At 44.6% G+C, this 21,755-nt stretch overlaps 1 protein-coding gene across 3 annotated transcripts in view; it reads left to right on the top strand.

Moving 5' to 3' along the window:
* pbx4 (pre-B-cell leukemia transcription factor 4) overlaps window positions 1-21,755 on the top strand; it is a 372,521-nt gene that overhangs the window by 269,552 nt on the left and 81,214 nt on the right. For all 3 annotated transcript variants that reach the window (XM_078531151.1, XM_078531153.1, XM_078531150.1), the window contains exons 3-4: window positions 18,416-18,660; window positions 20,668-20,858. In XM_078531151.1, the coding sequence (XP_078387277.1) occupies window positions 18,416-18,660; window positions 20,668-20,858 (436 nt within the window). The remainder of the gene's footprint in view (window positions 1-18,415; window positions 18,661-20,667; window positions 20,859-21,755) is intronic.

The raw sequence follows: 21,755 nt of genomic DNA, 5'->3' as shown, positions 1-21,755 counted from the left end.
ACTTGCCTCACTGCCATTCCTGATGTGGTGCAAGTGTCTGTTTTGACAGAAACAGATTCTAATTTCCACCCCCACCACCTCTAATCAATGCCAACTTATTTTTATATATAAAAGTAGCAACACCACTTCTACTGTCAGCTGTTGTTGAGACACAATGCTTGTTGCTGTGTGCCCAGTAACCGAGACCCAGTTTTGTAAATGATACCCTGCGCTGCCCTTAATCATGAAAGGCTTAATATTAATGTGCCTTCGTGCTGCTTCTCCCCATCAGTTTGAAATGAGTAATTAATGGTAAGTAAATGAGACATCATCAAAGGAAGCTTTGGCAGCATTCAACAAGGCTATTCCTGGCATCATCTGTCTATATTCTACTAAAGTTAATACAAGGCAACAAATTATTTTGTAACAGCTATTTCTGAAACAAAGAAATAGGAAACTTTACAACAATATTCATTAGAAATGAGTACCTCGAGGCTACGATCTGAGTTCTTGCATGTAACAGCACCTGGATTCACTGTGATACTAATGTGTAAAAATTCAGTTACTGTATTGAAAATGTTAACCTTTACAGTTACTATCAACACCATTAGATTTTAAATGCATGAATTTATTTTGTGCATTAAAAGCAACATAGTTAACTTACACTTAACGCTGAAAATTTCCACTACAAAGCCAAAAAGGAATGAAACCGGATGGACCATCCGGCATCTACCTAGACACTGGAAATGGTAGTAGCACACACATCACTGTCAGCCCTGAAAAGTCCTTCTTACTGACTTCTAGAGTCTTGTCCCAAAGTTGGCAGAGCTGTCCCACAGACTAGTCAAGCGATAGCCTGACATAGTCATACTCACCAAATCATACCTTACAGATAATCCAGACACCACCATGTCCTGTCTCATGGCAGGACAGACCCACTACAGGACAAAGAAATCTGTTTGATTGGCATCCCACCCACAAACATTCGCTCCCTCCACCACTGACACACAGTGGCAGCAGTGTGTACCATCTACAAGATGCACTGCAAGAACTCACCAAGACTCCTCAGACAGCATCTTCCAAACCTACAACCGCTACCATCTAGTAGGACAAGGGCAGCAGATACACGGGAGCACCACCACCTGGAAGTTCCCCTCCAAATCACACACCATCCTGACTTGGAAATATAACGCCGTTCCTTCACTGTCGCTGGATCAAAATCCTGGAACTCCCTCCCTAACAGCACTGTGGGTGTACCTACACCACATGGACTGCAGCGGTTCAAGGAGGCAGCTCACCCACCACCTTCACAAGGGTAACTAGGGATGGCCTAGCCAGTGACGCCCACATCCCATGAATGAATTTTTAAAAATGGTGGCAGCACAGTTGTATAATGTCGGGTTGGAATATCTCTGAGAGTCCTCAACACCAGCTCCGGACTCCATGAAGTCCCATGGGATCAGGACAAACATGGGCACCTCCTGCTGATTACCATTCACCACTTCCACACTCCCGTGTTGAACACTAATTGGAAAAAGCACCAAGGGTGGCGAGGGCACAGAATGTACTTTGGATGGGGGACTTAAATGTACATCATCAAGAGTGGCTTGGCAGCACCACTACTAACTGAGCTGACATTGAGGATACCCTCCATCATGTTGTGCGGCACTATCACCATGCTAAATGGGATAGATTTCGAACAGATCTAGCAACTCAACTGGGCATCCATGAGACTCTGTGGGTTATCAGCAGCTGTAGAATTGTATTCAACCACAATTTGTAACCTCATGGTCCCACATATTCCTCATTCTACCATTACCATCAAGCCGGTGGATCAACCCTGGTTCAGTGAAGAGTGCAGGAGAGCATGCCAGGAGCAGCACCAGGCATACCTAAAAATGAAGTGTCAACTTGGTGAAGCTTTAAGACAGGACTTCTTACATGCCATATAGCGGAAGCAGCATGTGACAGAGGCAAGCAATTCCACAGCCAACAGATCAGATCAAAGCTCTGCAGTCCTGACACATCCAGTTGTAATGGTGGTGGACAATTAAACAACTAACCAAAGGAGGAGGCTCCACAAATATCCCATCCTCAATGATGGGGGAACCCAGCAGATCAGTGCAAAAGACAAAGCTAAAGCCAGAAGTGCCAAGTGGATGATCCATCTTGGTCTCCCCCTGAGGTCCCCAGCCTCAGTCTTCAGCCAATTTGATTCACTCCACGTGATATTGCGAAACGGCTGAAGGCACTGGACATTGCAAAGGCTATGGGCCCTGACAACATTTCAGCAGTAGCACTGAAGACTTGTGGTCCAGAATTAGCCATGTCTCTAGCCAAGTTGTTCAGCTGCAACACTGGTACCTATCCGACAATGTGGAAAATTGCCAGGTATTTCCTGTCAATAAAAAGCAGGATAAATCCAACCTGACCAATTACTGCCCCATTAGTCTACTCTTGATCATCAGCAAAAGCGATGGAAGGTGTTGTTGACAGCACTATCAAGCGGCACTTACACAATAACCTGCTCACTGACGCTCAGTTTGGGTTCCGCCAGGGCCACTCAGCTCCTGACCTCATTGCAACTTTAGTCCAAACATGGACAAAAGAGCTGAACTCAAGAATTGAGGTGAGAGTGAATGGCCTTGACATCAAGGCAGTATTTGACTAAGTGCCGCGTCAAGGAGCCCTAGCAAAACTGGAGTCTATGGGAATCGGGGAAAACTCTCCACTGGTTGGAGTCACACCTAGCATAATGGAAGATGGTTATGGTTATTGGAGGTCAATCATTTCAGTCCCAGATCATCGCTGCAGGAGTTCCTCAAGTAGTGTCCCAGGCCCAGCTGCTTCATCAATGACCTTCCATCATAAGGTCAGAAGTGGGGATGTTCACTGATGAGTGCGCAACGTTCAGTACTATTCGCAATTTCTCAGATACTGAAGCAATCTGTGATCATAATGAGCAAGACTTGGACAACATTCAGGCTTGGGCTGATAAATGGCAAGTGACATTCGCGCCACACAAGTGCCAGACAATGACCATCTCCAACAAGTCAGAATCTAACCATCTGCCCATGACATTCAGTGGCATTACACTGAATCCCCCACTATCAACACACTGGGGCAACCATTGACCAGAAACTGAAATGGACCCGCCATATAAATACAATGGCTACAAGAACAGGTCAGAGGCTGGGAATTCTGTGGATGCAGAATGAGCAAGGAAATATGAACGTAGCCATGTTTCTGCATAAAGCTGGTGAAAATCAGTTGCATGTGAATTTCCTTGGGCCTATCTTTCACATCCCTACAGTTATACCCACCCAATCTCCAATAACACGTGTATATAAGCTAGGTGTTATTTTAATGCTGCTGTTAGCATTTGCTTTACAGTGGATCAACCTATGTTAAAGTAAGGCTAATGGGGAAATCTGTAAATGTAGACCTTTTATCAGCCAACCCTGTCCATGTACTAAACAGCAAGTTTGTTTCCAAGTTTCACACTGTATGAACTGTTTTGGCATTATCTCTGCTGCTCCACACACAGCTGCAGAATGTTAACTTATAGGAAATTGACTGTGAAATGGTGCTGTTACACGACTGCTTACAAAACTGGTACTGCTTTTTTTGAAGGCTCGTGGTTTTCAGACCAGGGAGGAGAGGCCAACAAATTGACAAGAACGTAGGCTGAACAGAAAGCTGAAGTTGAAAAGCAAGGGAAGAGAGATTAAAGGATTGAGTCAATTTTTGAACTTCTTGATCCAGCTTGAAAGCATTGTTTTAGAAGAAAACCCATTGTTTATTATTAGCCTGGGAATTTTAGGGATATGTCTCATTGCTCTTTTTTTTCACTGCTGCTGATACTCTTAGTGAAATCAAATACAGGGCATTTGCATGCACCTGGTATAAGTTTTGAATGATTTAAACTAACTGTTTTAAGTTGTTTATGAATGATTCTGTTCACTTTTCTCAGGTTTGCTGTTACTGATTGTATACTGACTGCCCTTGTCCCATAATTTCTACCACAATCCCATGCTAATTGCTGTTGCCCCTCTGTTTCTTATTACTGAAATCATGTTGATTGCTTCCTGCTGTCTCCTTGATTCCCTAGCAGCTCCATTCCAATTGCTCCTGTGTTGGTATCGAGAAACTCTCCGCTTGCACAATTAGCTGAGACTAGCTGTGGCAAGCAACAGCTATAGGATATATTGCATGTAACCACTGGTGAGAGAGACTGGATTGAAATGACCTGTGTGGCAGTTGTGGTGATAAAGGGATGGAAAAAGTTGGAGTATGACCTTGAGTGAACGTATTGCTTTTTGGAAAAAAAAAAATTCCTGGGCTTCGCATCCTGACGAGGAGGTTTGGAACTCTTCCAGCACAAGATGAAGTGGACGAATAGTAATAGCACAGTTCAGGAGGCATTCAGCTGATGGCCACACTGAAGCCAAGAAGCGTGAGGTCACTTTTAGGGGTACTGTAGTCCGGTACTAATTGGACATTCTGTTCCATCATTTGGGAACTTTTAAATTTAAATTTGAAAGTTGTAAAGCTTCCTTCTGCTTCTGTATGACACCTGCTGTAACATATACTGCTCATTTTCAAATGTTCTTTTGACTAAATAAAGATCACTCTTGGAAATGTAACTGAGGAAAACGTGTGAGGTTTAGCCAAGCTAACCACTCTGTTTAAGAGTTTAACCATTTATCAATAGATGTATCACCCTTCTTTATGACATGCAGTTCAATGTCCTATATATTAAGTTAAATGAGACTGAAATAGAAAATGTTGCTGCAAAACAGTCTACACCAGACAAGTATTTGCTACAACTTTATGATATGTCAGCTGGTATGACGATAAATATTACAGTTTTGATTCTGTCAGCTTATTTGGCACTTAGCTTCCAGCTATGGCAAACATTGGACTGATAGTGTGTTGGCTGATGCCAGTTGTGATGCATGTTGAGCAGTGGTTCCCCATATTGTTGAGCATGAAGGCCTGAGGCTTTTTCCATGCCCGATATATCCAATGTGCTGTAATGTAATGAGCATGTGTATTTGCATGAAGCATGTACACAGCATGTGTACACAGAATTTTAACGGCACAGAAAGAGGCCATTTGGCCCACCATGTCTGCACTGGCTCTCCAAATGAGCATTATGACCTAGTGCCATTGCCCTGCCTTTTCCCCATACCCTTGCACATTGTTTCTATTCAAATAATCATCTAATGCCCTCTTAGATGCCTCAATTGAATCTGCCTCCACCACACTTCCAGGCAGTGCATTCCAGACCCCAACCACTCATTGTGTGAAAACAAGGTTCATTATAGCCTTAAATTTCACTCAAGTTCCTTACATTGGGCCCAGATGCATTTCAGCATCTATGAATGCCACCTCATTTCTCCTCAACAGACTGAATCTGTCTCACGACAATTGAATTTTCAAGACACATCCAAGTATCAATCAGTGGAGCTTTCACTATCCCTTACAGTGAATGATGAAGGCGCTTGATGTGTTTTGCCCTGGTGCTTCCTTTTAGTCCAAAATGTATGGGATGTCATTTCTACTTCCTAACCTTGTGCTCCTTCTAAATATTCAACTGGAAAAAAGATGAAGTGAGTGTATGCTGCTAGGTTTTAGTGTTTGCCTGAATGGATTGTGGTGGTGCAATCTCCATTGCTAGGCGAGAAGATGACCCTACAAGTGAAAATTCCACAGTTATTGAAGAAATGGCTGCCTGGTGCTGTGCATTGAATGAGTCTACTGTGGTCATTCGAGTTGAGTTGAAAGGAGGTTGGGATGTGATGCCAGAGGCAACTGCAATATTTGTGTTAACTCCTGTTATTCCCCTGCAGTTTACCAGTTCATTAGCTTTAGCCAAAGGACTAAAGTCCTTTGTGGGAGCAGATCTCTGGACATCATTTAGGCAGGTGAAGCCCTCCATTTTGGCTGGCTCATCTAATTTCACGTTCCGGACACCGCAACTGCTCTAGTTTATAGCAGTACCAAGCCTTCCTGAAATAAACCATACCTGACCCTAAAAACCTGGTTGAGAGGGTCTGCATTGCAGGGAAAGAAAAACTTGCATTTATATAGCACCTTACACAGCCTTGGGATATCCTAAAAGACTTTACAACCAATGGAATACTTTTGAAGTGTAGTTGCTGTTGTAATGTAGAAATGCAGCAGTCAGTTTGCACACAGCAAAATAAACAGCAATTGATAATGACAGATGGTCTGTTTTAGTGATGTGATAGAGGATAAATTTTACTCAATATACAGGGGAAAACTCACCTGCTCTTCTTCCAGTAGCACCCTGAAGGGGCAGGTGGAGCCTTGATGCAAAAGACAGCATCTCTGGCAGTTCTGCATTCCATCATTATTGCACTAGATTGTTGTGCTCCAGTCTCTTGCATGGAAATTGAACCCACAACCTTCTGACTTGGAGGCAAGAGTATTACCACTGAGGCACGGCTGACGCCATATAGCTACGCTAAATATGGTGGCTTGCTGTTCAGTCATGCAGCATCACACTGATACAGGCTGCGGATTCCTCAGTGGGGGCCCTTAAGCTTTACAGATGGTGTGGCAAAATCTCTCAAATGACTCCGTGAAGCGTTGGTGTTGTGCTACCAAAGAACATTTGTAGTCCTAGTCTTACCACGATGAAGACGGCTGCACCTCCTGGAATTCTACTTGCACTTCTCCACCTTGCTTGTGCTCAGTACTTCACCAAGTGTGCCTTCCTGTAACTCATGAACAGAGCCATGCACAGAGCATATATTATATTACAGTATGCAAAGCACTAGGTCAAGGCTTCATAGTTGACTGGGCTGCCTCTTTCAGGCACTCAAAACAAAAAGTGTAATTTACAGTTAAATGTTGCATGATAAGGCTGTAAAGGAATGATTCAATGAATAAAAAGGAACTGCAGCAGTTCAAGAAGGCAGCTCACCACCACCTTCTCAAGGGCAATTAAGGGTGGGCAATAAATGCTGGCCCAACCAGCAACGCACGCGTCCCGTAAATGAATAAAGAAAAGGAGGAGTGAATAGCAAAGGATAATAACCTTTGTGATGACTGTCACTTTAAGAACAGTTCAACTGAGTAGGGGTCATGTGATTTGTTCAACCAATGTGTGATTAGTGCGGGGGAAACAAATTCTAGGGAGGGGTTTCCTGGGAAAAATGGATGTTTGAGGGGCTGCTTAGATACAAACAGCCACAGAAGCTCTTGTGTAAATAAAGTTTGTTTTGTTTGACTAAGAAGCCTCCCAGAGCGTGTTTCTACACTATGTTCTTGGTTTTTGTGATCTGCTCCTTCCTTTCTTTGTAAACTTCATCCAGATTGGTATCCCATTTATAAACTAAACCCCTTGTAATTTTAATCCACAGTCCAACAGAAATAAAAAGATATGTTCTTTACATTATCCCAAGTTCTGCTTTTGTCTCTGGTGGTTTCATATTTCAACCTTTTTTATACCTGATTCATCTTGTTCAGGTACATTACATTTGGTATTGACACTTGCATTTTATTCTGTTGCCTCAGGATTTTCCCCATGCATCTCTGAAGTAATCTTTAAGATTATTGCCATGTGTATCTTGTGTAACTCTTAAACAGCCAAATATCATCGATTTTCACCTCAAGTTGATCCAGGATCCTGGGAGCTTTTTGTTGGAATATTGTCTGCATTAATGAGACTCTAAATGATGTGCACATGAATTTTAGTTAAGCAAATGAAATCCACTTAGCTTAGTGTTTTCTTCATTAAAAGCTATTTGGCAGTAATATGCTGATGATATCAAGTATGGCAGAGATGTACATCTGCCATTTATGGAGCACTCTTCTAGGTGCATGGGCTGTTGGTAGCACTTCTGAGTTTATTGTTTCATAGTCACCTGACCTGGCAGCATACCATCTGTCACATCACTGTACTCTTTGAGTCTGTTCCTTGGTGAAATTTTGACAATTTGCTCTATGTTAATATTTCCCTGTTCCCAGGGCTAGTTCCAAACAGCCGCCTTTACCTGGACTCACATCCTTTTGTAGAAGTTCACCATTTGGAATTTCAAAACATAGTTTTTCCCAACTGGGCACCTCCTCTGAGGAGGAAGAAAGTTTCTTTTTGGTGTTATTAAGAGTCCAGTTGCTTTTTAGGGATATGTTGAAATCAATTGGAAGGTGTATTTTCTGCTGCTGGAGTTTCTCGATTGAGAGTGGATTACTAATTCAGTGACATTACCGCTATGCCACCATCTCCTTTTCTCTGCCTCTTTCTATTCTCTAATGCTTATTGCTTTGAACTTGTCCTGTGATCTTTTTGTACTTTATAGGGCAGAATTTTACACCTCGCGGGTGGGCTTAAAATAGCGCGAGAAGACCTTGGGCGAGCGTCCTGACGTCATCCTGCATGTTCCAAGCTTCAGGTCGGCGGGCGCGCGTGGGTGTCAGAACCACTCCTGTCATCAATTAAAAGGCCACTTAAGACCATTAAAAACCCAGTTGAACCTGATTTTACGTTGCCCAAGCGATTTTGCGCTCATCGCACGGGCAAAATGGGCAGGTGGACAGCCCACATTTTGCAAAACCTCATCCAAGGGCGGGATAAAAAGGGTCAGCAGCATTGCCGTAGTGAGGAGTTTACGAGATAGTTTGCTGCTGGTTGCTTATTTGAACTTGACAGCTTCATCTCAGTTCTGAACTTCATTCTTAGCATGCATAGGCTTCATTTCAGGATTCATTGGTGTCTCCAAGACCCACAGAGGATTTTGACCATGTAGACCATTCCAGGTATCAGACAGCCTTCTGTTACCCTGCAATGGGGATTGTGGTCTCCGCTGGAGGCACCTCACCTGAAGAGGAGGAGAGGGGCAGAAAGGAGAGGAGGCTAGGTGTCCAATGCAGCTTCCAGGGGAGTGACCTGTAGGAGGAGAGGCGGAGGCACAAGGGGCGCATGACCAGCAGGAAGTCCAAGGTGGAAGGGGCCGCAGAAGATGCCACTATCCTGCTGCCAGGGTTTACAGGCAGTGGTGCAGTTTCATCGATATGTCCGAGGTGCAATGCCAAAGGAGGCTCTGCCTTTCCAGAGAGACTGTGGCCTCCATTTGTCATATAATTGGGCCTGAAATTACCCCCAACTATATGGGTGGAAACCCCATGCCAGTGGCACTGAAGGTTACAATGGCCCTCAACTTCTATGCCTCTGGCTCTTTCTAGGGGTCAGTGGGAGTTCTTTGTGGAATGTCCCAATCAGCTGCCCACAGTTGCGTCAAGCCAGTGACAGAAGCTCTGTTCAGGCGGGTAATGACATTTATTTATTTCTGTATGGACAAGGCCAACCAGGCTGAGCGAGCTAGAGGGTTTGCAGCGATTGCTGGGTTCCCTCGCATCCAGGGTGCAATCGACTGCAAACATGTGGCCATCAAGGCGCCGGCAGGTCAGCCAGGTTCCTTTGTCAAGAGGAGGAGATTCCATTCGATGAACGTCCAGATAGTGTGTGACCACAGGACGCAGATTTTGCAAGTTTGCGCAAGGTACCCTTGGCAGCTCCCATGACGCTTACATCCTCAGACTTACATACTCCCAAGTGTCAAGGCTATTCAGTGCTTCAGCCTGACTGGATGGATGGCTGCTGGGTGACAAGGGCTATCTGTTGAAAAGGTGACTTATGGTTCATTTCTGCCACCCAAGAACAGAGGCAGAGCAGCATTACAATAGGAGCCATGTCTCCACAAGGGCGGTGATAGAGAGGACCGTAGGTCTTCTGAAGATGCACTTCCACTGTCTGGACCGTTCAGGGGCAGCACTACAATACCCCCCAGAGCTGGGGTGTTACTGATAGTGGCTGTATGCTGCGCTCTCCACAATCTGGCACTGGCAAGGGGGGGACCCACTGGAGGAAGAAGATCTTGACACAGCTGCATAGGCCACAGAGGATGATTCCATTAGTGAATCAGAAGAAAAGCACAGCGAGGAAAACACTGAGGGCATGGAGGTAGACCTCTGTATCCTTCAGGGAGGCAGGGACCTTGTGATTCAACGCTCTGTCAGCTAGGCTGCTAAAGATCTGCTTCCACCTCATGCCAGGGCTGCCGCCTCCATTCCGGATGTCTGAAATTACCCATTTGTTTGAACCCAAAGTCCACTCGGTGCCTATGCAATCGTTTAGAGCCACTCATGTCCAGCATTACATACTAGTGTACCCTGCACCAAAAAAAAAGGTGAATCATATTCAGGCCTTTACAACAAAAACAAAATTTATGTCATTTTCACAATCCAAACAAACTGACATAATCTTCTCTGGTCTTCATTCCCAGACCAGTAAACATAAACAAAACATTACAGATCAGAAGATCACCCATGACCAGTCCCTCTTGTGCTCAAGGTGCCATAAACTTAGGTTTGTGAGTGCTATGTCTTGGTTCCCCCCCCATGCTAGCAGCGGCATTGGAGGCAGCTTGCTAACTTTGGTGTCTTGTTGGCCTTGATGACAATGGCGGTCGTCCTCTGGCCAGTGGAGCCTGTGCTGGCCCCGCCTGGGAGGGAGTGGCCTGCGTCACAGTTGGCATCTCTCCAGTCTTCGCAGCCTCATCAGATGCCACGGTCACTGGCAGAGGGACAGCGTAGCTGTTGCCTTCATCCAGAACGCCCTGAGAGGAGCTCATATATACAACAAGCAGCTTTTGCGTCAACATGGGGTCTCTCTGGACCTCCCTGCTTGTCATTGATGGACGGACACCTAGCTGGAATACTGGGTGCCTCATTCATCTCCCACACTGACACTGACCACCTGAGGTCATTGCCTGTATGAGGGCTTGCAGGTCTGAGCGCAACCCCACGAACTCCTAATTCTGTCCCTGGAGCTGCCTCTCCATGAGAGTCACCAATCTCTCAGTGGAGGAGGCAGTGCACTTGGCCATGAGGGTCAAAGCAGTGCTCATGCTCCGCATGGACTCCTCCACAACAGAGACCATGACATGCATACCCTCATGGATCTTCGCCAGATCCTCCCGCACATCCAGCATTTGCCGCCTAATGGACGACTCCAAGGGCTCATCATCTGCCTTCGACTCAGCATCGTCCTGGTCTCCAGCAGTCCTCCGACTGCCGGCACCCTAGGCACTATGCCTGTGCCTGCTCCTCAAGCCAGTGTGAAGTGCCCTCACCTGCTGTGCTCTGACATTCTAGCTGAAGATCTAATGCCCACCGAGGTGCTGGTATCTGCGCTGGCTCCTGGTTCAGAGAGCGGGTGTGACGTAGGTGTAACTGAAACCCAGCAGTCTTCTGGTGTCAGGGGTGGCTCTTCAGGGTCCTGTGAATTTTTCTAGCGAATCTAAAGGAGAAAAACGACATGTCATTAGTTTAAGTCATCACACTGTCACTGTGCATGCCAGGCACCCTGGTGAGACAATGGAGACCTGCATCATGGTGTTATCATCTTTCAATGATCAATAGGGACTCCAGTTTTGAGGCTTCCATCAATGAAGAGACTACAGAAGAATGTTTGCACCATCTGAAACTTTCACCTCTGTGCACTGCACTCTTACCTTCGTCTGACACCCCAGCCTCTCTGCGACTGGCTGACTGAGGTGTGTCTCTCCAGTTTCAAGGCATCCTGCTGAAATATTGCATGGATTAGGAGGTTTGGGGGGTCTCCGCCTGTCCGTGACCTCTTAATGTTGTTACGGCTCATCTTCTCCTGAAAGGACAGAGGAGCATTGATTAGTCCACACTCTACCTGCAGCACCATTGCAGCCTTGCCAACCACATCTTGCAGGGCACTTCTGAGTCGTGGCCCTCGAGCCACAAAGCACTCAGTCCAAGCAGCCAGGGCTCACCCTCTTGGCCAGCTCTGGTGTCATTGATAGTTGGCACTCAGACTCTAACACCCTTGAGCTCCACGGCAGGACAGCCAGCCCTTAACACTTCACCAGACTGATTCATGCCAACACGGTACTCTTGTCGAGTGCAGCAGATTGTCGAACCTTTTGTGGTACTGCACCTATATGCGCCACACAATGTCAGGGCTGCTGACCTGGGCTGCCATCTCCTCCCAAGCTCTTTTTGTCACCCTCCTCCTTCCATCTCTGGGGACGAGGGTGTCCCTCCTGGCAACCACCACCTCCAGGAGGACTGCGAGGTACTCCTCCGAAAACCGGGGTGGCCGAGTGCCTACCCAACCTTCCCTCGCACCTGGCATTGCCAGCCGCAGTTGAGGCCATAGCTTTGGTCTTCAGCACGCAGAAGATATGTTCTTCCCTGGCAGCATTCAAGGAGCTGTGCCATTTCTAAACCAGCCGCCGAGCCACCATTGCCCGACAGGCCCCTGCCTCTGCCCGGCCCTTTCCGATCATCGGGAAGATGCGTTTCACACTGGGCGGACCTTAATTGGCCAGCCAGCGTGAAATCGTGGGCAGGGGCCCGTTTCCCGACTGGCCCCAGGCCCACCGATCACGCGCACCCATCAAGTTAAAATTCAGGCCTTAGTTTATGCCTGTCCCCTCTTTATCCCTCCGTATCTGTTTATTCTATTATCCTCTCTCTCGTCTTCTCCATCTCACTGTCTCTGTTTTTCTCTCTCTCTTTCTCATTTCTCTCTCCCTCCTATCTCTCTCTTACACTCTGATTTCTCTCTCGCTCATTCTATTACTCATTTTGTAGTTTGAAGGCAAAGGTTGCTGTCGGGTAGAATCTAGCCAGGATCTTTGGCCTGCTTTGGGATAATGGGTTTCAGGATAATAATAGAAAGCAACATGGAGGGGATGGGCTGTATTCCCTTGCCCCATGTCTGTTTCCCCAGTTCCACGTCCCATGGGCTCCCTCTCGCCTCCATCACTTCTCTTCCCAGCTGCATTACCCTATCGCGATCTTCTCAGTGCCATCTTATCCCATTTCTCCTCAGCTCATTCCCACCTGTTTCCTCTTCCCTCTTTGCCTCCCCTTTTGCTTTATCTCCTATCCCATCACTTATGAACCCAAGCCTTCTGTAAATAAAAGAGAATTTATACAGTGCCTTTCATGATCACCAGATGCCCCAAAGTGTTTTAAAGTCAATGAAGTTTCTTTTGAAGTGTACTCACTGTTGTAATGTGACAAACATAGCAGCTAATTTGCACAGAGCAAACTCCCACAAACAGCAATGTGATAATGACCAGATAATCTATTCTGGGATGTTGACTGATCGGGATAAATATTGACCAAGACAATGGGGAGAACTCCTCTGCTCTTCGAAATAGTTCCATAAGATCTTTTGCATCCATCTGAGAGAGCAGCTTGGTTTGACATCTCATTTGTCAAAATTATTCACTCCTTCCCTACGTCTGTTGCATCTTATCTGTCACTGGGCCGGGAAACCAGTAGTTTCATGTTTAAGTTGCACATTTTCTGTACAATGTATTTTTGCGAGTATGGCTGGAGGCAGGGAGCCAAGTGATGGAAGTTCAAGAGAGAGTCAGAGCCTGGAATGGCTCAGAGCAGCATTCGAACTGGCACCTGGAAAAGTTAGCAGGTCGCGGAAACAGCGGAAAACTATTGGGATTTTGAAAAGATATGGGCAAGGAAACAGAGAGAAAAAAAGAACTGGGGTTGAAAAAGAGAGCATAGAAACAGGAAAAAAACACTGAATACAAATACCAAGAACAAAAAATTGTGAACTAAGAACCCAGCTGGAAATAGCTTGTTACAAGTGAGAAGTGGGGACAAGAGTTTGGAGGACCAGCCTGGGAGAAAGTGACATGGGAGAATGCTATGACTATGAAGTGCCACAACAACACCTAGCCTTGGGTGGACTGAAAGTGAAGTTATAATGGAAAGCATCATATAATCATGGATACATACCTTACAGCTAAAAGCAGGCTGTCAGTGTGGCAGAATTTATGTGACACAATATTCCGATAAGCACAGGAATTGTGCAAAATGTAAAACTTTACTATGTTATATTATTATGTCTGCCTATATAACTATGTAACAGAGAGATTGAGCGGCCAAGAGGGAGAAACATTGTGAGAAAATTGGTTCTAAAATTCTTTGCAGAGGTGAAATAACACAGGGGCCTATGGGGCCTGTGCCATGGGGCCCCAGTTAAACCTGAGCCGGAAGGTTGTAAATTGAAGCATTGTATGTAGATATGATTTGCCTTTTATTATGAATGCACTGTAAAAACATTATAGAGGCCTATTTTTGATGCATTTCACTACAGGTTTGTAATATAATGGATTGGTGCACAGAGGGGCTCCGAATGTTCCCAGGGCTCCAAAAATTCTCAATCTAGTGCTCGGCTTTTGTTGTTCTGAGCGATAGGTCCTGTCATAATGTGTTTATGAAACCTAGTCCACGGTGGGGCCTGAAGGGTGCTCACTCATTCACTCTCGCCCACTGTGAGAGTGGAATGGAGTGCATGTTGGTGTGTGGGACTGAGGTGAATGAGAACCTGATACTGGGAGTGAGCCAGACTTATGGACATACTTTGCCACAGCAGACAGAATTACCTCACAGCCTCTCTCTCCTCCACCTCACAGTCTCTCACCCTCCCTCACAAACGCACTTTCCCCCTCACACACACACTGTCCCCACCCAAACTCTCCCTCTCTCTCTCGCCCCCCCACTCTCTCGCCCCCCCCCCTTCCTCCCCCCCTTTTCTCCCCCCACTCTCTCCCCCACTCTGCCTCACACCCACTCACTCAAATGCCAGTGGACCCTGTTCCAGCAGTCTTATGCCCCACTTGAGCAAGTAGGCCCGCCTGGCCCCGCTCGAGCCCGCCTGGGCCCCGCTCGAACCCGCTTGGAACCCATTCCAGCCAGCTCAGGGCCCGCTCAAACTCGCCTGTGCCCCACTCCCCTGCACCTTTGATCCTTGGACCTGGCACCCATTCCCAGGACCCTGCTCCCCGGCACCTCCGCTCCCTGCGCTCTCCCCGGGCCATGAACTCTCTGCTGCTGATGTTCGCTGTTCCTCCAATCACAGTTCATTTCTCTCCCACGTTTTGCGGCTGATAAGTTCACGGTTTGTGATTGGCCAAGCAGCTCCATGCAGAATCTTCCATTCAAACTTACCTGTTTGACCAGCATTTTGATCACTGGCTCTGGGGGCTGCCTAGAGTAGCTTCGCAGCCCGTACATTGCACAAGCCTGGAGGAGAGAGAAACAGAGTAACGTTTCAGGTCTCTGACCTTTCATCAGAACTGGGAAAAGTTAGAAATATAATGGTTTGAAACAAGTGAAAGGGGGGAAGGTGTGGAGAAAAGAACAAAAGGGGAGGTCTAATATAGGGTGGAAGATGGCAGAAATTAAATGACAAAAGAGTTGGTGGCGCAAGACCAAAGGAAGTGGTAATGGGGCAAGTGAGGAAAGAAAAGATGTGTCTAGAGGAGGTGTGAATGTGAGGATGATGAACAACTGCCATCTGAAAACAAAAACAAGAAAAAAGGGAAAAATGCCCAATTTTCATTCTGTATACACATGACTCCGACCTTCTGGTTGCCTGTCATTTTAATTCTCCACCTTGTTCTCAGGCTGACCTCTCTCTCCTCAGCTTACTGCAGTGTTCCACTGAAGCTCAATGCCTGCGTGAGGAACAGTATCTACCTTTCGATTGAATCATTAACAGCCTTCCGGACTCGATCGTGACATCTGGCCCCATTTTGTTTTTGTTGACAGCAGCTATTTACCTTTCTGTCGCTCACACCTTTTCTGGACTAATGAATTGCTCATTTGGAGAACTGATGTAGACACAATGGGCCAAATGGTCTCCTTCTGTGCTGCAACAATTCTGTGATTCTGGACACATCTTTTGTTTACATTGCTACTTCCTTTGGCCTTGCATCACCAACTCTTTTGTCATTTAATGTCTCCTGTCTTCCCACCTATCTTAGACCTTCATTTTTGTTCTGTTTCTACACTCTCCTTTCACTTGCTTAAAACCTATTACATTCCTAACTTTTCCCAGTTCTAATGCAAGATCATTGACCTGAAATTTTAGCTCTATTTCTCTCTGCACAGATGCTGCCTGACCGGCTGAGCATGTCCAACGTTTTTCTGTTTTCATTTCTGATTTCCAGCATTTGCAGTATTTTCCTTTCATATTACTGACCATAAACAGTTGGAAGTAGCCTGGGCAGTTAGTGGGAGGGAGGGAGTTTGACAGACAGCTGTAGCAGGGAGAAACCTGTCTCTCAGGTTTGTGGATCAAACCCCAGAATTTTACCCTGCTCTATATAAAGCCTGTCAGGTATTTTGTTTTGCAAGCAAGAAAATTGTTATTGGAGTGACGAGATGTCACTAAGTATAGAGGTCATACTATCTGCTTGTAACAATGCTTGCATAGACTATGAGAAGAAAAAACTGCAAATATTAGAGACCTGAGATTAAAAAAGAAAATACTGGAGATGCACAGTGGGTCAACCAGCACTTGTAAGGGACTCAAGACCCACAAAATTCAGGATGGAGGAAGGGTCTTGCACGCTAACTGGTCTTACATTCTTAACCAATGATCCTAACCTGATGTATATTTCCAGCATCGCTGCATTTGATTCCTGAAATGGAAAACAATCTGAGCCAAAAATGCCTTTTGCATGCGAAAGGAAGTGTTTTAGTTTTTCAAATTCACTGTTTGGAAAGCACACACAGTAAATTATATCAAACACAGGATCCCCAAATTCAAGCAAATACCTCCCCATTTGAACAATGGAACATATTTTTTGTTTTATCCACCTTTAATCAAAAAAATTTGTGGTGCTACTGAAACAATGCAAAATTCAGGAGATTAGTATGAAAAGTCAAAGCTTCCAGTTATATATGGTGCAAAATCTGGCAATGTGCCTTCTGTACTTGAAGGTGATTAAAAAAGGATGGTACCCTGTTGATGGTTTAACATTGATTGCGGATAATGGAGGGAAGTTGTTCATTATTTCTGACGATTTGGTGGAGTATTTGACTCTAGGTCCCATGTGAAGTGGCTATATGTGGAAATGGTTGCAGACTCTTATTCAACTGCCCATCTCAAGTCTATTTAAAAAATGAATAAAGCAGCCTACTCCCTCTACTGGAAAATGTGGGACAAACAATGCATGACGCAGGCAAAACTATTTTCTCACTTCACACCATGATCTTCATCCAACAAGTATTAGTGAATGTGACTTCATATGTGTGCAAATTGAACACTGCAGTAACATTTCAACATAGAAAGCAATAATACTGCTCAAAAGAATGTTTATGAAATATGGTTCTATACGTTTTTCCAATTTTACTCTGTCGCATTGATTGCTGATTTCACTTGATGCATAACTGAAAAATGATGTGTTTTTTGAAAAATGGAAGTCTTTTAATACTGGATCGGTTAATCAGGAATCAATGCTGAGCATCTTTTAACTGATTATTGATGCTGAGAGAATTGACCTTCATTATTTTAAAAGCATTTGTCAAAATTCAATACGGCAGTTTAATTTTGATATGGATTTTGAAGAAATATAAAATTTTAATGAAGCAAAAATGGTAAATGTCAATATCACACTTTAAATGATAAGCTGGGTATTGACTTTTGAAATGATTTGCTAACCTTAGACAGTGGACTTGTACAGTATCTCCATTGCAAGTTTTAACTATGGAGCATCGCACTCATGGATGCCTGAACCGAAACTTCAGGACACATAAACATGAGACTAGGCCATGTAAAAAGAGCTTATTTGTTTCTTTATATTTTTACAAAAAAACTATTTAGATCTATTCCAAAGTAGAATTAAACAAATGTTTCTTCAGAGTGTAAGTTGAATCTCCCTTTAAACTGTGGTAATAACAACAATGGCAATTTATATTTATGTAGCACCCCTAATGTAATGAAACGTCCCAAGGTGCTTCCCAGGAGCATTGTTCAACAAGATGTGACACTGAGTCACATAAATAGATGTTAGGTCAGATGACCAAAAGCTTGGTCAAGAGGAAGCTTTTAAGAAGTGTAGGGAAGGAATTCCGGAGTTTGGGGCCTGGGCAACTGAAGGCATGGCCATCAATGATGGGGCAGTTATGATTGGGAACATACAAGAGGCTAGAATTAGAGGAGCACAGATATCTCAAGAGGGTTGAGTTGTTAGAAGGGATTACAGAGAGGATTTGAAAACAAGGATGAGAATTTTAAAATAAAGATGTTGCTTGACTGAGAGCCAATGTAGGTCAGCAAGCACAGGGGTGAAAGGGGAACGGGGCTTGCTGTGAGTTAGGGCACGGGCATCAGATGACCTCAAGTTTACGGAGTATAGAATGTGAGACACCAGCCAGGAGGGTGTTGGATTGGTCGAGTCTAGATGTAACGAAGGCGTGCATGAGAGTTGAATGTACTGAAAAGCAATGTACTGTGTTAAGCTCTGGCAATTAAAGCTAGAGGCACTGTATCTTGCTGGATGTTTCAATTGCAAAGACTGTAACATTCTCTTTCTGCTCTACACAGTGCTGAGTATTCGAGGTGTCCAAGAAGAGGAGCCCCCAGATCCACAGTTGATGAGACTGGATAACATGCTGTTGGCTGAAGGAGTATCTGGGCCTGAGAAGGGCGGAGGGTCAGCAGCAGCTGCAGCCGCGGCAGCAGCATCAGGTGGATCACCGAATGACAACTCCATCGAGCACTCTGACTACAGAGCCAAACTCACACAAATCCGACAGATTTACCACTCAGAGCTGGAGAAATATGAGCAGGTATGAGCCACGTAACCAAATAATGTGAAGTGTTAAATAGCCCAACATCCACAGCCCATCAGATTTATTCCATTTCAAATTTCATACCTGAATTCCTCAAACAAATCCATTCAATATCATTAAGGTCAATTTAAACAAGGAGTGAAATGTTCAATATAAAATAAAGATAGAAAGCGCTGGAAATACTCAGCAGGTCTGGCAGCATCTGTGGAGAGAGAAACAAAGTTAATGTTTCATGTTGACTCTTCAGAACCGAGAGAAATGTTCAAGCTGATTGACTGTCAGACAGTAAGCTACTTTAGTTGATTGACCTACAATCAGTTCCTACTTAATCTCTAAAAAATGCCATCCGATGTGCATCGTAATCATAACAAAAGCCAAATTGTAGAACTGTTCAGAGAAACAAATTGAGTTATTTTTACAGAGATCTGTTTGTAGCACATAAACAGCCACTGGTGTCTAATGTTAAATTAAACTGGCAGTTTGCTAATTTGAAAGAATACAGTGTGGACTAAAGAAAGTTTGCTCCATCCCTGCATCTTTCTCTATCAAAATCAGATGTCTATATGTACTTCATGTCAACTTTCCTTCATTATAAATTCCTTTGTGTACAAATATATATATGGAAAACCCCTAGTAAAATTGTCATGCTTATCCACCATCTACAAGATACAAGTCAGGAGTGGGATGGAACACTCTCCACTTGCCTGGATGAGTGCAGCTCCAACAGCACTCAAAAAGATCAACACCATCTAGGCCAAAGCAACCCGCTTGATTGGCACCCCATCCACAAACATTCACTCCCTCCACCACCGATGCACAGTGGCAGCAGTGTGTACTATCTACAAGATGCACTGCAGGAACTCACCAAGACTCCTCAGACAGCACCTTCCAAAACTACGAAGGCTACCATCTAGAAGGACAAGGGCAGCAGATACATGGGAACACCACCACCTATAAGCCATACCATCCTGACTTTGAGATATATTGCTGTTCTTTCACTGTCACTGGGTCAAAATCTTGGAGCTCCCTCCCTAACACTGTACCTACAGTGGGTGTACCTACACTGCATGGATTGCAGCGGTTCAAGTAGGCAGCTTGACACCACCTTCTCAAGGGCAATTAGGGATGGGCACTAAATGCTGGCCTAGCCAGCGAAGGCAACATCCCATGAATGAATATTTTAAAAAAATCACAGATCTATACAGTAGAGGTAATTGCCTTGTGAAAAAAAATGATTTTTATAATGACAAAAGCCAACCCAAAATCTAACAAGAAAAAGTAAGGTTTTGTCGACAGGAAGTGTGAGCATACGCTAGATTTTTAGTAAATAGATCTTCTGTCATTATTTGTATTCCAGATTGCAGAAACTTCCACATTGCCATCAGGCTTAACCACTGAAGTGCATTTCAGTTTGCAAACTGTTTTTACTGCCAGTGTAAAATCCTCCTATTTGGACTTCTGACAGTTTCGAGAGTGTTACAAATTATTTTATTGGATTAACTGAAAGCTTAGCTGTTCAAAATCCTGCAAACAGCACTAAGCGCCTTAAGTTAAGGAGGGACATAAAATATTGGGGAGAAGCTTTTCTAGATGAAGTACATGCCGAGCAGTATGCTGGGTACTCGATAGCAAACGTTTTGAAGACACATTTCAACTTATGGTGATAGTGAGCATTGAAGAACTTCCTGATGGCATGAATGAACAAACAATTTTGAAAAGCTTTCCATGTTGTGCAAAGATATGGGATAAGCCCAACTGTATGAAGGATTCAGTCTCAAGGATAAACACTGTGCCTGGTGCAACATTTTCTTCTGAAGTACTAGTTGAAGCGCTGTCTGTCATCCATACAGTACCTGGTCCCTAAGTACTCAGAGCTTTACACACTGATGCCGAATTAACAGATGCCGACGAATGAAAAATGCTGCAGTTAGCACCCATCTGTGTATTCCATCTTATGAATCCCTTGTTGATGCATGTTCTAATCCTGGTGCATTGTGTTTGCAGGCATGTAGTGAATTTACCACACATGTTATGAACTTGCTTCGTGAACAGAGTCGGACCAGACCTATTTCACCAAAGGAGATCGAACGTATGGTTTCTATTATCCACCGAAAATTCAGCACCATCCAGATGCAGCTAAAACAGAGCACATGTGAAGCAGTCATGATCCTACGCTCTCGTTTCCTTGATGCAAGGTAGGCATGGTACTAGGATTTAAGCCCAAGCATCTGCTTGTAAACCTGCTCACATAGATAGAAGAACTTCGTTATTGTCATCAATTAAACAAGAAAACAAAACCATTAAAACAGAACTCCCTTTAGGTGAGCAAGTCAAACTTAAACATCACTTAAAATGAATCCTTATACCTCTCTCACTATATAGAATATGGAGGCGCAGCCTATGGGAAAAGCGCATTCACTTGTTTGCAAGCACATGATGAAATTTGCACAAAGATTGACCACTTATGAAATTACATACAGCTCTTCTAGATTTTGTTCTTGTGAAACAAACCTTGAAGATCCTGAGGAGCCTTGACAGGGTGGATGTGGAGAGGATGTTTCTTCTTGTGGGAGAATCTAGAACTAGGGGTCACTGTTTAAAAATAAAGGCTCAGCCATTTAGGACAGGGATGAGGAGAAATTTTTCTCTGAGAGTAGTGAGTCTCCTGAATTCTCTTCCTCAAAAGGCAGTGGAAGCAGAGTCTATGAGTATTTTTAAGGCAGAGGTAGATAGATTCTAGATAAATAAGGGGGTGAAAGGCTAGGGGAAGGTTACAATCAGATCAGCTATGATCTTATTGAATGGTGGAGCAGGCTTGAGGGACCGAGTGGCCTACTCCTGCTCTTAATTTGTATGTTTGTAGATAGATTCTTGATAAACAATGAGGTGAAAGGCTAGGGGGAGGTTGCAGTCAGGTCAGCCATGATCTTATTGAATGGCCGAGAGGCTCAAGGGCCGAGTGGCCTATTCCTGTTCCCAATTCACGTTCGTAGATAGATTCTTGATAAGCAATGGGGTGAAAGGTTGTTGGGGGTAGGTGGGAATGTGGAGTTGAGGTTCCAATCAAATCAGCCATGATCTTATTGAATGGC

This window comes from Cetorhinus maximus, chromosome 28, assembly GCF_964194155.1.
Source record: "Cetorhinus maximus chromosome 28, sCetMax3.hap1.1, whole genome shotgun sequence".
Taxonomy (NCBI): Eukaryota; Metazoa; Chordata; class Chondrichthyes; order Lamniformes; family Cetorhinidae; genus Cetorhinus; species Cetorhinus maximus.
Note: the sequence above shows the minus strand (reverse complement) of the source record. Positions and strands in the feature narration are given on the sequence as shown.